Below are 18333 nucleotides of genomic sequence, written 5' to 3'. Positions count from 1 at the left end.
CTCCCCTCCCTTCTTCAACCCTCCATGTGCCCCCCCATCTGTACTGGAGGGTCCCACAAGCCTCTGGAACACATGGGGACATGGGAGGGGGGCTACAAGGGAGAGGGGAAATGCATTCCGCCTGCGGTTTTTGATCCACTGGCAGATGGCCACCACTGGATCCAACCATATGTTCAGTTTCTACTAATTTGTGGTAAAACATTTGAATACCAGCTGAACATGCTTTACATATTGAAATATTATGCTAAAAACTGAGTACAAATGCTAGAGACTGATTTTGGCGTAATGTTTAACTTCAGATTCACAGAAAGCAAGAGCTATGACAGCCTTCTTTTAGCATTTGGTAAGGCAGCGTCCCTCTTATCCAATGAACAGGCTACGAGAGAACCTTTGTATGTCCCAGTGTGCTACGGTGTGTTCCCGTGAAAGGCTCTTCATGCTCCATCTGCTGGGGTTTAAAAGAAATAACCATGAAGCATGCTTTAATGCTGTTTAAGCACCCCCTAATACCATTCATTATCTCTAATACTCAGTGAAGGTGAAGCCAAGGAGTGTTTGTAGACTTAAAAATGCAGAGGGAATGAGACTATGTGAGTAGGTTTACATGATCGCCGACTGTACAATGGCCACTTAAGAGCTTACTGTGTGATGGTGAGTACCCATATGGAAGATGTCTTCTCCAGCCACATGGTCGTTACTGTCCTCCAGGAACTTCTTGGGAATAGAGGGAAGGAAGAGGGAGGAGCTCTAATGCTTTCCTCACTCCTGGCCTTAGGTTATTGATGATTAGCCCACAAGGTGTTTCCTGCGACACCATGTTAGGTTTTTAAATCAGTGCCATGTGGTAAATCTTCATGTGCATCTAACCTTCATTAGATGTTAACAGTGCCTTAGTGGAGATGGAGCAGTTGCAAACTACTTGTAAGGGAGCCCTAAGGGGGGTTGCTGCACAGCATAATTACATAGTGGGAAAATAAAGACCTTGCTCCCAAATTCTTCATTCTGAGTGAAACGCTTGGTAGAGATTAAATTGACGCTTTCCAGCATGTTTATCCTCCTGTGTGGGTGTCCTTGGAGCCATCAAACATGTTCAGTAAAAAGGTTAGCACTCTACCAGTATAGCTCTTGGAAAGAAGCAGGAATGTATTTGTGATCGTACAGTGAACGATATGTCAGAGTTGAATGTAGATTTTCACGTGTATTATTGGCATTATTTTCCATACAGTCATAGCAGTATTATTAACCAGTTTCATTGGGCACAGAAGTGCCAAATATTATACGGAGTAGTAGCAAATACTTTGAAAGAAATAGCATTTCTTAAGATGGCTTCCCTCTAGGTTTCTTACTTCGGGAAAGTAGATTGAGATGTTACTATGTTAACGTGATCATCATAAATATATATTGCACATTTTTAATTTGGACTTAGTATCCAAAATTTAGAGTAAAATGTTAACATAAGGCAACTTGTTTGCAATTATTATGCTTGGTGACATTGATAAGTCATTAAACAAGACTGATCTTTTCCCCATATTTTTTCATATCAGCTCAAGTGCAATGTTTTTAACGAAGGCAGTTCTCATGCAAGTCATCCAGCAATGAACCTACATGCATGAAGCAGCTCTCCTGACAACTTCCTGTCTGTCTCAGTGTGTGTGTGTGTGTGTCTGTGTATGCTCTACTAACATGTGTCGTTGTGGTTTTGTTTTTTGTTTTTTTTTACTTGTAGGAAGAGTGATAGATGTTGATCATGGAATTATCTGTGAAAGTGTTCCTATTATTACCCCAAACGGAGATGTGGTGGTTTCCAGGCTAAACTTCAAAGTAAGATGATATGCAAGAATCTTCTGATTGTTACCATCACAGTTAGCACAAAATCAGCACAGAGTTCATATACGTTATGTTAAATACTTGGACAAGCAAATGGAGAAGAGGGGAAATCAAGCAAGGTAGGCATGGCAGCTCAATGGTAGAGGCAGATGTGTACAGTTTATCCTACTTCAGGAAACAAGGAGACGGGTCTTTGCTTCTCGTGCTCTGGCCAACAGGTTCAGTCAGCATGTGGAGGTGAGCATGCATTTGCTGGCCTTGCCACCATGCATCGGGCAGAACATGAGAAAGTTACAGTTGTATGCGTGTGGGGTCCATACTTGTGATAGGAAATGCATATAGGTCCTATATGAGTACAGCCCTTTCATACAGTTCTACCCAATGCGTAGAGGTTGTGGGGGTGGGGTGGCCAGTTGTTACATGAAGGTTGGAGGCGGGGCCAGCTGCTGTCGTCCTGTTCCACTTAATATGTTGAATTGAAGTGTGAGAACAAGGCTAGTCAGTGACAATGATCTGGTTGTGTTCTGTTGCTATTTCCAGATCGAAAACTAAAACGAGGATGTTCAGTGCTTTGAAGGGCCACACCTGTGTTGTGTTGCCCTACTATATTACTCTAGGAGAGCTACTGTTAAATGCTAATTTTGCTCCCTGTATGGACAAGGGATGCAGTTCCTTGCATTACAAATACAAAGAAGACAAGGGAGTTCAAGTGATCAAGTCTCTGCTTTCCACATTATCTTTTAGTAATGTGCAGAAAAGCCACCAGAAAATGGTGAGAGACACATTTTTTCTTCAATATCAGAAGGATCAGGTGTGTTTGTAAGAGAGAAAGTGAGAGAGATCAGCACTTTGTAAAGGGTCTTAAATGCCCTCCAGAATTCAAGCATCTCGTCCAGGCTGCTAGGTTTTCCACCAATAACAACATATCATGGTTTCTACTGAATTCTGGCTAAAACAGAATTCAAGGCAAAATCTAGCCTTAGGAGTCTGGTTGGATCACACCAATGCTCCATTTAGCTCAGCATAGTGGGTAAAATCGAACATAAGTTCTACTTAAAGTAGACCCCTTGAAATTAATGGGATTTAAGCTAGTCTTGACTAACTTAAATCTTATTCATTTCACTGGGTCTACTATAAATAGGACATATGTTGGATTTTACCCCTTGTTTCTCAAAGAGGCTAATCTGATGTCTCTAGGAAGCCCACAGACAGGACAATACTTCAGAATGAGAAAGATTGACCAAAACGCACATTCCCTTGACTAGATTCACTACGTATTCTTCTAGGAAGTGCTCTTGTGATGCAGCAGATGAAATGAAATAAATGAAGCATATGTGTGCAAAGATAGCCCTGCCCTGCCATTGTTAATTGCAATGTTAATGAAACCAGCTGCAATCCAAAAGGCAGTTGGATTTTCTTTAGAATTTCATTCACCTGAGTCCAAAAATGGATTTTGTGGTGGAATTTGTCCTATGTCTCTGCGTGTCTCTGAGAAAAATGTACACCTTTTGCTATTTTCAAGCCACTTCTCTACCCCTATCTTTCATACTTAGGAAGTGAAATATAAAGTGAGAAGTCTTTTAAGCCACATCACTTGTTGTCCAAATGAAAAGCAAAGCAAGAATGCCCCTAAGGGAGCTGTTATCTTGAATGTGTTGGGTGTTTTTTTTTAAAAAAAACAACTTTTGTGAAATAAGAACTGACATTACTTGATCAATGAAAGATACACAATTAATTAACATTGAATACAATTAACATAGCAGCTAAGGGGGAAACGATACATTATGAGAGGCACGACATGTCTCTGTTCCTCTTTTCCTTATAATAGCTAGTTTAACACAAAGGCCCAGTTTGCACGATCAGAATAAGCCACAGTGGGTTATTTAAATTGCAGCGTGCGCCGGGCACGATTTCCATAATCATTGCCTGGGTGTGGCTTCTCGTTCAGAACCTAGATAGCACTACTTGTTGGAGGGACAAACTTTTTTTATTTATTTCATTTCATTTCTATACCGCCCAATAGTCAAAGCTTTCTGGGCGGTTCACAAAAATTAAAACTGTAAGATACAGCATAAAATATAATATAGAAGCTTTAAACCACAATATAAAATTTCAACCAGAATAAAACTGAGCAGCAATGCAGAGATTTAAAATACAGATTTAAAACAGCAGTGTTAAGACTAGGATGGTAAAATGCTAAAATACTGGGGAAATAAAAAGGTCTTCACCTGGCGCCGGAAAGAGTACAACGTATTATTATTTATTACATTTGTATACCACCCCATAGCCGAAGCTCTCTGTGCGGTTTGCATAGGATAAAAATGTAGGTACCAGGCGAACCCTCCAATACCTTACAATAGCCCATGGGTTATTAGAGGGTTGTTATGCTGCCTGAGTTTGAACGATACAAGAAGCCAAACTAGAGTGATGATTATGGAAATTTAACACCCGCATGTGCCTGACGTGTGCCATGATTTAAATAAGTTGTGGTGACTTATTTTGATTGTACAAAATAACATCTGTGTTATTATACATCTGTGGATTGTTGTTGAAACATGCGTGGTTGTGTTGTGTGAACAAGCCAAGAAGAGAAGCCATGGTTTGTTGTTGTTTGTGAACTATGGGTTGTTCATGGTTAACAAACCATGGTTTGTTAGTGCAGGTGGGTTCACACATCATAACAACCCACAATTCAACAAAAAGCTATACTCAGCATTGAGTGTGGGCTGTTGTGTTGTGTAAACCTAGTCAATGTGATTTGCATTACCTTGTCCACTAGTCAGAACTGTCTGTTGGTACAGAGAGTTCTACATGATGTTTTATTGCCTGCTGTGTCAAACTAAGATGATGTGAAGGAAGCACAAAATGCTGACCATATTGCAGCTTATAAACTCAGGGGGGAAAGCCTGCGTGATAGACAGTTGCAGGGTTATTAGCAGAACCTTCTGTTTTAGTTATAGCTAGTTTGTATTTGTTTTAATCTATTCCATCTCTCTGAGCTTCTCTGAGGGCATCAGTTTAATAAGTAGATCTATGTTCCTGGGTCCCCCCCATCCCGTCTGTCTCCCATTGTCCTTGCTTCACTCATCACCTTTTACTAGGGGGCTATCTAAATGGTGTCTTTGCCCTGAAGTGGCTGCAAAAAGAGAGTATCTTACCCAAGAACAAGTACAAGGCAGAAATGGGAACTGAGCTTCAAAACACAAAACCACTCTTTTGAACCCACAGTTATCTCCACAAACTAATAAGAATGCTATGTGAGGTCCAGAGGCATAAAGATGGTGCTGGAGGCTTGCAATTCAATTTAAGGTATGCCAGCCTCCCTGTTTAAAACCCCATATACATCTGAATTAGAAGAAAATATATAAAATGGAATAAAAATCAGGAGGGGTACAGAGCCTGATGGGTCCCAAGAGAGTTGTCAGTAGGCACAGTGGTGTACTATGTTGGAGATCCCCAGTCATATGTTCATAAATCAGATTGTGTTATGTTCCCCCCCCCCCACATCTTCCTCCATGTAGTGGGGGTCATATATTATTTACCAAATATATATAATTGCTGGCCAGTTGCAAAAGTGAATCAGTTTTCTGCCAGTTAATGTGGCTGAAACATTTTAGCATATTTCTTAGTTCCTGACACTCACTACTGCAAATTGCCCATGAAGCATTGGATTGAGACAACTATTCCATTACACACAGACACACACCAACATAGTGATATAGGAGCTGCTTCTCCATGATGCTATCTCTCATGCCACCAGGGAGTGGGTGTTAATATTACAACCATGTGGGCAGGACTGTTCATGTGAGTATGTCCCACCTAAGGAAGTGAGGGCATAGAATAGATAAGACAACCCCATAAAGTTGGCCTCGTCCATGCAGTCTCAGGCTTTTATACACACTCCACAGTGACACCAAACAGTGCCATAGGGAAGGAGCTCCCACACTAGTGTGTGTGTGTGTTCGTGGGAGGTGGGTGAATGTATTTCTTTATTAGTGCTGTAATACTCCTAATCATAACTGATGTAACCTCTATGTGTGGGACTTACAAAAGAGACACCTTTCTAGCAATGCAGTTACAGGAAAAACTTCCAAGTTAAACAGCTTTATTTCCTCTGCTCTTACTAATATTCATTTAAAGCTGTGGTATTACTCTATTAAAGAGAACACTGGCAAGTAGACTAGAAAACCTAAAAGGGGCAGACCCTTCCACAAAAGTGCTGTGGGTGACAATTACCCTAACACTGACTGGATGAATGCAAATCCCAGTCACAAAAAAGAGGTTAAATTTCTTCATGCCTCAAACGAATAAGTTCCATAGAACAGTTAGTTATGGAACCACCCAGTACCAATTGAAGTACCAATTCACAGCCACTGTGGGGCTTTGAACACATCTAGACAGCCCCCAAGAAAGAGACCTTGGGGCTGTGGTGGACAGCTCGATGAAAATGATAACCCACTGTGCAGCTGCTGTTAAAAGGACAAATTCCATGCTAGGTATAATTAGGAGAGGAATAAAAAATAAAGCTAAAATAGTCATACAAACCTTGGTGCAACCACGCTTGGAATACTGTGTACAATTCAGGGCATCGCACCTAGAAAGGAATGTTGCAGGGTTGGGAAAAGAGCATCTGAAATTATCAAAGGGCTGGAGAACTGCCCTATGAGGAAAAGTTATAACATCTGGGGCTGTTTAGCTTAGAAAAAGGTGATTAAGGAGAGACATCACAGAGACATACAAAATTGTGCATGGTGTGGAGAAGGTGGATAGGGAGACATTTTTCTCTTTCTATTATAATACTAGAAGCCATTACATGAAGCTTATTGCTTGGAGGTTCAGGAGAGATAAAACGTTCTTTACACAGAGCATAGTTAAACTATAGAAATCACTTCCACAAAATATAGTGATGACCCCCAGTTTAGATGTCTTTACAAGGGTATTGGACAAATTCCAGGAAGAGAAGGCTGTCAATGGCTACTAATCTGGATGGCTATATACCACCTTCAATATCAGAGACAGTATGCCTATGTAGACTAGTTGCTGGGGAACATGGGCAGGATTGTGCTTTTACATTCATATCTTGCTTGTGGGTTTCCCATGGGCCAATTTGCGAACAGAGTGTTTGACAGGATGGACTCTTAGTCTGATTCAGCATGGATGGACCCTTGGTTCTTCTAATGTTTTTATGCGTTAAATATAACCACCATATGCAAGGGATTCACATGGAATTCAGTCCTAGTGTGTGCAAGTAACCCGAGGCACGTTTCGTTCTGTCCTAGAATTGTAGAGAGAAATACTGGCAATTGGGATATCAGTGTGGTGTGTGTGGGTGTATTTTTCACACCCCTATTTTCAGAGAAGCCAAATGTTCCTATTTTAAAAAAGTAAACTGTGGTTTGATTATTGCCAATAGAAGACGTATAAGGTGATAAAACACAAGCTGTGATTTTGCACATCTGGAGCTCTTAATGTTGGCTGTGGTGGATGGAGCTCCACACTTTGCTTGGTTTGCTTTCTCCTGCCAAAACCAACCAAGGAGCACATAAGACTGAACAAAGGCAGTGTGCATGAGTGATGCATGTGATTCTAACCATTGATCTTTCCTAAGGAAACGTATTGTAAATTTGGAAATAGTTATTCCCTCAGTTTCCTTACATTCTTGTGCTTAAATTCCTCATGTGCATGACAAAAGATTTCAAATAGGGAACAGGACCGTACAACTAATTAGTCAGCAAGCCACTGCTTAGGCTAAGTTATTGAAATGCTGCACTCTATGACATTATTACGTCATTTCAGGAATGTGGACCATAGTAGCACAAATGTTAGGTATCAGGATGTCAGTGAAGCAGGATACTGATACAACTGTTAATTGTGGATGGGATGGCACAGTACACTGCGCTTGAAAGTTAATGAAAAGAGTTGCCTTCTAAAAGGATCTTGTGTTCCTCATATTCATTCCTTGTAGGTTGAGGAGGGAATGCATCTTCTCATCACTGGACCCAATGGTTGTGGAAAGAGTTCTCTCTTCAGAATTCTAAGCGGCTTGTGGCCTGTCTATGAAGGACTTCTCTACAAACCACCTCCTCAGCACATGTTCTACATTCCGCAAAGGTTTGCGATTCTGTTTGACATTTGTATCCTACCACCATACAGTGTTCAAGAATAAAGCAGTTAAAGCGCCTGTGTGGTGGAGTGGCTAAGGTGTTGGACTGGGAGTCGAGAGATCCGGGTTCTAGTCCCCACTCAGCCATGGAAACCCACTGGGTAACTTTGGGCCAGTCACAGATTCTCAGCCCAACCTACCTCACAGGGTTGTTGTTGTGAGGATAACATGGAGAGGAGGAGGATTATGTACTCTGCCTTGGGTTCCTTGGAGGAAAAAATGTGGGATATAAATGTAATTAAATAAATAAATAATAAAAACAGTTTACTGATATAACATAAATCAGAGGTCTATACATATTAGGTTGGCTTTCTAGATTTGTTGGCTAATGTTTTTGTATGGCTTTTAGAGAAATAGAAAATATTTCCTGACTGTTAGAGCAGTACGACAATGGAAACAATTACCTAAGGTGTTTGTGGGCTTCTGTCAGGTATGCTTTAAGGTAGATTCCTGCAATGACCAGGCGGTTGGTCTCGATGGCCTTGTGGGTCCCTTCCATCTCTACTATTTTTGTGAACCACCCAGAGAGCTTCAGCTATTGGGCGGAATAGAAATGCAATAAGCAAAATTAAAATAAAATAAATAAATTTTCTTACATTTCTATACCGCCCAATAGCCAAAGCCCTTTGGGCAGTTCACAAAAATCAAAACCACAAAATACAGCATAAAATTAGGGTGACCATATGAAAAGGAGGACAGGGCTCCTGTATCTTTAACAGTTGCATAGAAAAGGGAATTTCAGCAGGTGTCATTTGAATATATGGAAAACCTGGTGAAATTTCCTCTTCATCACCACAGTTAAAGCTGCAGGAGCTATACTAGAGTGACCAGATTTAAAAGAGGGCAGGGCACCTGCAGCTTTAACTTGTGTGATGAAGAGGAAATTTCACCAGGTTCTCCATATATACAAATGACACCTGATGAAATTCTCTTTTCAATACAAGTGTTAAAGATACAGGAGCCCTGTCCTCCTTTTTATATGGTCACCCTAATAAAATACACTATAAAATATAAAAGTTTAAAACTACATTATAAAAGTACAATCAGAATAAAACCTAGTAGCAATGTGGTTTCCCTACAAGCAATACTCAGCTTTTCAAAAGGTGATCCTCACAAGGAAAAGGGGATTTTTAAAGATGTTTGGCTCCTTTGCAATACCTTGATAAACGCTACAGATATGTGGTGTGAAAACCCCGTTGATTCCAATCTAGTCAAACTTCGTCCCGCTGAAAATAATGGAAGATGCCAGTTCAATTGCTTTTGGTGAAACTTGGGCTGTAATCTTATACCCATTTTCTTGGGAGTAAATCCTGTAGAATTCAATGGGACTTGCTTTTGAGTAGACATGTAGAATAGGATTGTGCTGTTAGTCATGAATAACATTAGCTGGATTGGGGATGCTAGGCATAAACTGCCAGAAAGTTTTCTTGTGTGAACATCGTTAAAATTAAAGGGTCTAGCCCAGGAAAGTTTCTCATTGGACTGTGGCCATTGCCTGGACCTGTTTCGCTCTGATTCAGAACAGTTTATAAATGCCACTGTTTTTATTGGAGTTCTCTAAATTAGTAGACTAGCCCTTTAAAACAAGGTCATGTGTTGCTGTTCTGTGCTAATAAAAGGAAGCCTAATTGATTTTACCCAGATAAGAAAAGGGATTGCCTTGATTCTGTATGGGTTAACTGACAATTTTGCTAGTTTTGGTCGCTACAGGAACTCTTCATATGTACATAGGATACACTGATCACCTTAAAATGCAAATGATTTTGTAACCCCATGCACGGTGACAGGGCACAGGTGGTTGAAAATGCATGGGAGTTACCTGGGCAAGGCTCCAGAAAGGGAGTATTAGCTTTAGAGATTAGCTGTCATTTTCTCCCCTACCATCCAAGGCACTGTGACGGACAGACAGATACCCTAGCAGTCTGCTAATTGGAACCAGGGCTTAGAGTTCTAGAAATCCCAGACGGTCAATCCTAGATCGGTATAGAGGGATTAGTTTTCCTAAAATACTTTGTGAAATGTCTCAGCTGATATTTATAATTCCCCTTGGCCTGGGAGGTTTTGCATGACAGAGGATTTGGTCCAAGGTATGGCATGCATCTTAATGTTTGTGCTCTGTCTGCAAATGCCACTTAAGAATGCTTTAACTTTATTTGTTATCCTGGAGGGGAAGGGGGTACGGAGGAAGGGACTGTTCATTGTTTGTATTCTTTTCAAAAATGGAGGGGGGAACCAACAAACCAGAGTGGAGCGATGCGTTCCCTCATGGGTAATCTGCCAGGGGCCTCATGCCAGTGGTGGGCAGGACAGAGCCATAGTCGAAAGCAGGTGTGTTAACGTGTTATCCTTTTTCTCTTTCTGCCCCCCTCTTTTCTCTCTTTTTCTGCCACCCCTTTTCTCTTTCTCTCTCCCTCTTCCTTCCTGTCCAGTGCACTGCTAGTGGCAGGACAGATCTCTCTTGGCATTGGTCTGAACTCATATGCAGAGGGCTTTTGAAACTAGGCTGAAGCCACAGGTTGCCCGCCCCTTCAATAAAATATTAGTTAAAAAAACATTTATTTATTTTTAAATAAAAACTGTATGTTATGTCTGATAGAATATACAATCTACATAAACTTGCTTTCCTTAGTTCATTGTGATCATTGTTGTAAACCACCCAGAGAGCTTCGGCTGTGGGGCGGTATATAAGTGTAATTAAATAAATAAATAAATAAATAATAAATTACAACTTATTAAAATACTTCACTTATTACATTTATATCCAATCTTTCCTCTTAAGGAATGTTGAGAGACTGTCATGGGCACTCTCACAAAATGGCTGGCATTGTGGGAGGGGCACAGAGTCTAGATGGCATACCTGTTTCTTCCTCCTCCCCATTTTATCCTTGCAACAACCCTGTGAGTGAGGTTAGGATGAGAGAAAGCGAGCTTTGGGGGATTTGAACCTATCCCATCATAGAAACATAGCTGGTGTGCTCCTGTCATTTCAGCTTAGTCCGGGTTGTGCATTGCTCTAGTCTCTTTCTTAACTCTATAGCTCTTCTCTGAACCCTGCATAAGAAGGGCAGGAAGTGTCCTCCTGACAGCTGTTTGAGATTCCACAATGCTGACTCTTACATTGATTGACAGCCGGCTCCCTGCTGTGTCTTCCCTGTGTGCTCGAATCCCTGAGCAGGCGATTTCTGGATTGTGCTCTCGGACTGCTTTGCTGTAAGAGAGTCAAATGAATGTTCATGAACTCGAGGCACACTTTTCAACCTGAATTTCTTTGCTGTTTCCTTTCCACGTTTCGGATTTATGCCCTTTCCTGCGACTTGGTGGTTATTGTGTGATATTCCTGCCTGCAATGGTAGCTTCTCATGATCTGCCCTACTGCTAGGCAAGCTCTACGACGCTCTGTGCCCTGTAAACTATGTTAGCGAGTGTAAGCTAATTATGCCCAGGCTTGGTAACTGAGCTTCTTGAAATATTTAACAGGCATTCTTGGATATTGGAGAGGCTTGCTGCTGGTTATTTTAGGCTCAGATCAATTATTTATACCTTGAGTTGTAGAAACTGTAGCTTGCCCTAAAACACCCTTGAACTAATATCAGGAGCAAAGGAGGCACACTAGAGAGGGGGATACTTTTCTTTAGCTGCTCCACCAGACATGTGTTTTTGTAGTGCCACTATAGTTGTGAAAGGCAAGCACAAACATTTTATTTTATTATTTACTGTTAACATTTACATATTGCTTTTGGGTGTAATCTTATGCGAGTTTAGGCAGAAAAATGTTCTACAACTCATCGTTCCCAAAATGTTGGGAGTTGAAGGTCCCTTTTCTGTCTAAACATGCATATGATTGTGCCTTTATTTGCTAAAAAGGCATCAAAATGGTGCTTCACCTTCTGTGTTGGGAAAATACATTTTCTGCTATTGCCTGTATGCAAGTGTTAGCATTTTTAATGAATATGATGACATTATTCATCATGTATGTGTTCACCCACTAAGTTAAAGAATGAGTAATCATCACACATGCAATAACAGAACGTCACTGGCTGTTGTAAGCAGTGCGAGAGCTATAGCATGACCAAACCAAAGCTGAGCAATTCTTAGATTACAGTGTTTTTGCCATTCCATATCCTAGTCTTTATTGCCACTGTTACTTCCTGTGTTCCATGTAACACTTGGAAGGAAATTCTTTTGGAGCACATACACCCTTGACCCTAAGTATTTGTAGCGGATTCTTTGCTTGTAATCCTGGTGGAAATGACCTTGCATTGAAGTATGATCTTGGCATGCTTAGCACAACCCCGGTGAAAAATCTATGTCTGGCCCAGAAAGTTTAAGGGAGGGGTGGGTAGCTTTTTTTCTGTCGAGAGCCACATTCCTTTGGGGTACTAGGTACTGAGAGAAGTGCCTTTCCCAAAGATCTTAAAACCCAAGCAGGCTCATATGGGAGAAGCTAATCTTTCAGGTTGCCTCTTCCCAAGCTGTATAGGGTTTTAAAGGTCATAACCAGCAGCTTGATTTGTACCTGGAAACAGACCAGCAGCCAGTGAAACTGCTGTAACAAGGGGAGTTGTGTGTTCCTTGTCACTGGCCCTGGCCACAGCGTTCTGCACCAGCTGAAGTTTCCGAACAGCTTTCAAAGGCTGGTACATTTTTCTGAAGCCAAAGTTATTCCACATTGCTATACTCCAATGAGTTCTTCTGTAAACAATGCATTGTCCTCTAGAGTAAGTTTAGGTAAACAGTCATCCTCGAATAATTACAGTATTTAGAAAGGCAGCATTTAAAGCATTATGCACTGTTCAAAGAACATCAGCCGGCAGGCCTAATTAGCAGGGTTGAGATGTGATTCCACGTGTGAGAGGGCTAAATTAATTAATGTTCTTTCCACTGTTTAACAGGCCTTACATGTCCATTGGAACATTGCGGGATCAGGTCATCTATCCTGACTCAGTGGATGACATGCACGAAAAGGGGTACCAAGACCAGGACCTTGAGTGTATCCTGCAGATAGTTCATTTGAATCACATAGTTCAGAGAGAAGGAGGTACTTTTTAAAATTTTTATATAATAATTGGATAAGGGAGTATATAACCGGGGAGAAAGACATTGTGTGAGTGTATAATTATGGAACCATGTTTCTCCAGACCTCTGTAATCTGTTTCCCTCCAGATTCCAGACATGCTGCTCCTAACCTCCAATGGCACATTAAATTAGTGCATAACAAGGCTTTGCTGAAACGAAGTATCGTAACGATGTTTTTGAAAGATCGTTAAAATCCTAAACAACCTTTAAAAGCCCTTAACATGCCTGGATAAATAAAAAGGTCTTCAACTGTTTTCGAAAAGACCAAAACATAGGCAATAGGCAAAACTCTCTGTTGAGGGCACTACACAGTCAGGTATCACCACTGAAAAGGCCCTTTCTCTGGTACCTTCCTGCTGAATCTCACTTGGTGGGGGGCACTGTGAGAAGGGCCTTTAAAGATTATCTTAGGATCCAGGTAGGTAAATATGGATGAAGGCCATTTCTTACAAGAGATATGTATTGGTGTATGACTACTGATTATTTAACAATAGTTTTTAACTGTTCTAAATCAAGGTGCTAAAATGAAGCTGGGGGGGATGATTAGGAGTTGAATTTTGTATGAAAGGAGTGTGAGCTCAGTTCTGGAACTGGAAACAATGTTAGTATTTCTTTGCTGTAGTAACTCAGATATCATGGCTGGCCCTACCATTAGGCAATGTGAGGCAGTTGCCTCAGGCAGCAGATGCTGGGAGGCAGCAGGAAGGCTTTGAAGGAGAAAGCTGCTCCGAGTCCCCTAAATGAACCTGCTGACTTCACATACAGTGGAAGATACTGTTCCATTGTCAGTGTTGAAGAAACAGTGCAGTCAGCTTTTTGTACATAGAACAGGAGAGAGGGGGCGCCATCTTGTTTTTTGTCTCAGGCAGCAAAATGTCTTGGCCCAGCCCTGTCAGATATAGATTTGTACTTGTATATACAGGTTATGCCTATGTATGGCTCAAGGCAGACTTCCCCAACCTGGTGCCCTCCAGATGTTGAACTACAAATCATATCATCTCCAGCCAGCTATTTATAGTCCAAAACACCTCTGGAGGGCATCGGGTTGAGGAAGGCCTGACTCAAATGACAAAGTAGGTAAACGGCCCCTCAGCTACTCTTTGCAAAAGTCTTGATGGCCCTCATGGTTGTAGTAAAAAACAAGGTAGATCCTGCAAGCTTAAAGTCTACTCAGCCTTGCTCTATACCACACAGTTTCTCAGTACATACATGTGAGAGAAAAAGTGTTGCATTTACATTTCTGAAATAATTCAGAGTATAGATAAAACTGCATTGTATGCTGCAGGAGCCCTGCCTACTTGACCAGATACAAAAGAAGGTGGGGCTCTTACACCTTTAACTGTTGTGATGAAGAGGGAATTTCACCAGGGCTGCATGCATACAAATGACACCTGCTGAAATTCCCTTTTCTCTACAATTGTTAAAGATACAGGAGCCCTGTCCTCCTTTCCATAGGGCCACCCTAATTAACCTTAATGCATTCCATTAATCATTTTGTAGTTAAACAGCATGGTTTAGGGGCCTCTGTTGGCATGTTACTGGGCATTTGCCTGAAATATTAATAGTTATATGTAATAGTTTGTTATGTTATTATTTGTTGTGTTTGCCTTTTAAAAATAAATAAATCTTTATTTTTATAATTAAAACAAGAAGAATCCAAACATATGAAAATACAAAAAAGTATAACAGTTTCATACAAAGTTGTCTATCTGTTACTTAATTTGATTTTACAAAGTCAAAAGGGAGGGGAAAGGGTTAAAAAAGAAAGAAAAGGAAGTTAAAACAGTTGCATTTTTCTTATGTCTCTTTGAAGGATGGGATGCTGTGACAGACTGGAAAGACGTCCTGTCTGGAGGAGAAAAGCAGAGGATGGGCATGGCTCGAATGTTTTACCACAAGTAAGTCTAATAAATAGGTTTTGAAGCAATAGTATGGATAGAATGGACAGGGACAGACCTAACAGAATGAGTCAGTCATTTCAGGCTTCGAATGCTGAGGGTACAGAGAGGTGGGGAAGTGTTGGACAGAGCTGTGAGTCCCTCACAGTTTACCCTGAGCCCCTTAAGTTGTTCTGCTGCCTTCAGGTGCTGTGGAGGATGCTGTTCCATCACCAGCGTTGGTATCAACTGTCAGTCCGGTTGGCTTCTGTATGAGGAATTGACTTTCACCTCAGGCAGAAAAATGTACTCATTCAGCCTTAGACATGGATAGAATGTATTGCTATTGCTCAGGGGAGTAAGAGAGAGAGAGAGTGAATAATGTATAAAGCTGAACCTCTCAGCTCAAGGGCCGAATTCAATTTCAGAGGGTCTGCATTCCAGTGGTTGATGGAACCAAAGGCAAAATGGGGTAGGCCCAACATACCAAAAGTAGTAGCATATTTTAGCTTAAAGCTCTCACTGTCAGTAACTAAGCCTTGGAAGTCCCTGTTCAGACGACACACTAAGCCATGGTTAGGCTGCTAACCCTTTTGCAGCAAGTGGTTAGTGAGCGCATTTAAACCATGGTTATATAGCCACCATGGTTAGGAATGGTTCACATGACATGCTAAGCCATAATGTTTAGCTCAAAGTGCTTAAGCACCGTGGCTTAGTGTGTTGCCTGAACAGGGTCGAAGGGACATTTTAAGCTTTTAGAATGGGGGAAAACTGTGCAAAAGCCAGGAAGCCACAAAACTCTCAGACGTCTGGAAAAGGGGGTGGGGCCAGGGGAAGGGGTGGGGGCTTCTGGGGAACCCCAGAGGGCTGGATGGGAACCCCAGGTTAGCCAGATTTGGACCACAGGCCTTAGGTTCACTACCCCTGATATAAAGGAAGTTCTGCTTTGCTCATGGCGCCTACAAGCGCAAACATTCACCATTGCATTTCATAGCAACCTGGGCAAAGCCGGTCTCAAGTTCAGATCCAGGGTGTCATGGTGGGCACACGCAGCTTGAATGTTCTTGAATATCTAATACAGGAGTGTATAGTCTAACCTCTCTGTTTAGCTTTGGAGGCTACCTTGGGCAACCTTCCAGGACTCCAAAATTGGTCTATTTGTATTCTGTTTGATATAACTGAGATAATCACTCTGACCTGAGTACTTCCAGTGCACATCTGGGGGATCCCGTGGGGGATGTGACAGTATGCTGGCCTGAGTATGAGCATTGCAGCTGCACTTGTTTCCCTGACTCACCCCCCCCCCTTTTGCCCTGCATCCATTGAGGAGAGATGCTGTGTTACTCCAAATAGTAAATGAATAACTATTTGCTTTTGTACTTAATTCTAAGGCCCAAATATGCATTGCTGGATGAATGTACAAGTGCTGTCAGCATTGATGTCGAAGGAAAGATATTCCAGGCTGCAAAAGGAGCTGGCATATCCTTGCTTTCAATAACTCACAGACCATCTCTTTGGTGAGTCTTTAAGTGGGCCTCGCTTTCTTTTAGCCTGCCACCAGGTAATGGACGTGGGTTGTGCCAGGTAAGTCAAGAGCCCTTTTTGGTTTCCTCCTCACATTTGTAATTGCACAGGGTTCCCTGTCACAGAGAGAACCTTACAAGCAGGGACCCCGTTATAGAGGTTTTTCCACTCCATGCAGGGGCATAGCTAGTAAGCAGCACAGTCCCAGTCACATGGAGGAGAATGTTCCCACAGGGCTTACATTTCTAAGATAATCTATCTTTGCCTCAATAGATAGGAAAAAGCCTTTAGCACTGATTAATAGATAATCATCTGATTTCTCCACATAGAGGGAAGCAGGAGTAATATAAGGGAAAGAAGTAGTCAGATGAGATTGCTTCCCTGACTAGCTCCTTGATAATCCTCCCTGGGATATTTCCGTAGTTTTCAAAAAAGGTGTAATTCTTGCAGCTGCTCACATTTCCCGAAATGAACTTCCAAACTGGCTCTAAGGAAGCTCTTGTTTCTGGTGTCCCAGTAGGCATTCCTGTGATTGTTCCAAATCCCATCACTCAATTTCTCAGTGTTTCTTTTCTTGTCCTGCAGGAAGTACCACACACACTTGCTACAGTTTGATGGGGAAGGAGGCTGGCGCTTTGAACAGTTGGACACTGCTATCCGCTTAACCCTCAGTGAGGAAAAACAGAGACTAGAATCCCAGCTTGCAGGAATGCCAAAAATGCAACAGAGACTGAATGAACTTTGCAAAATCTTAGGGGAAGACTCCGTGCTTAAAACAATGGATAAAGAGGAATAAATGTTTTAGTTTATATTCCGACACACACACCCCATTTTTTTTTTTAAGTTTCCAATGCACTTTGATTTCTGAGACACTACGGTTTGCATGTTCTGTGATTAGCTTAGAGTGTAAGGAAACATAATTGGCAGCCAACTAAATGCTTCAGAAAGCCTTCAGCCTTGTAGTGTTAAGGAAGAAAGTAGTCAAACGCATGCTGCGGCGAAATTTCAGTGAGGGTTCATTTTCAGTAGGACAAACTGGGTTCTTGAAGGGGTGCTACAAGCCTGTTGCAAAACCTCCTACTTCGTGATCTTCCACTTTGTTCATGCCTGTTCCCACTCCTGATACGCAGCTGCTTTGATGCCAACTTTAGAACTTCTTTGTGATTCACTTTGTGGTCCCGAACAGTCAGGGATCACATGGTGAATACTGTGACGTTACAACACTCCAGAGCAAATCAGAGCTGGACACATGGCTGAGCACAAACAGAGCCCTCCCATCACCCTGACTCTAAATGTGGGGAAGACGGAACATATTTACTGGGCTCAAGCTCCCTAGATTTATTGCTTGCCAGCTCTGTGCAGCAAGATTTTTGTCCCATTCCTGCTCTAGTTTTGCATCGTTATGCACTAAATCTTTAGGATAAAATGGGGCTGTGGGTGTGCATTAGATATGAAACCAAATGTCATGCTATAGTTTATTTCTATGCCGCCTTTTAGCCAAAAAAGGCCCCCAAAGTGGCTCATGAAGGGGACGGACGGATGCAAATACAAAATTCAAACAATAAAATACATCTTTCAAAAGTTTAAGACAACAATATCTCCATAACCTCTTTAAAGCTAAAAACCAAATGCATCCTTCCCCCTGCCTAAAAATAAAAGACTCCCAAAACTCAAAAAAAGAGCAGTGGCAAACCCCAAAGGGTCTCTGTCATACAAAGAGAGCAGCTCCTTATAAGGATATGAGGTGGGGATGGGGGGGGGGGGAGCAGGTGGTAAAGCTCACCTGGACGGTTCTAAGCACAGCAATGGTTCCCAGGCCACAGCTCCTTCTAAAGGCCCCAGGCAGGGCGGAGCAGGTGGAGAGCG

At 41.8% G+C, this 18333-nt stretch overlaps 1 protein-coding gene across 1 annotated transcript in view; it reads left to right on the top strand.

Annotated features, from left to right (window-relative positions):
- Positions 1-17824, top strand: part of ABCD2 (ATP binding cassette subfamily D member 2) — a 35125-nt gene extending 17301 nt beyond the window's left edge. The window contains exons 5-10 of the mRNA XM_063135014.1: positions 1727-1821; positions 7793-7938; positions 12883-13028; positions 14880-14964; positions 16335-16460; positions 17053-17824. Coding sequence (XP_062991084.1) covers positions 1727-1821; positions 7793-7938; positions 12883-13028; positions 14880-14964; positions 16335-16460; positions 17053-17263 — 809 coding nt within the window. The 3' untranslated portion in view covers positions 17264-17824. The remainder of the gene's footprint in view (positions 1-1726; positions 1822-7792; positions 7939-12882; positions 13029-14879; positions 14965-16334; positions 16461-17052) is intronic.
- Positions 17825-18333: the final 509 nt, after the last annotated feature.

This window comes from Elgaria multicarinata, chromosome 9 (assembly GCF_023053635.1).
Source record: "Elgaria multicarinata webbii isolate HBS135686 ecotype San Diego chromosome 9, rElgMul1.1.pri, whole genome shotgun sequence".
Taxonomy (NCBI): Eukaryota; Metazoa; Chordata; class Lepidosauria; order Squamata; family Anguidae; genus Elgaria; species Elgaria multicarinata.
The sequence above is the reverse complement of the archived record's forward strand: the minus strand, read 5'-3'. Positions and strand labels throughout refer to the sequence as shown.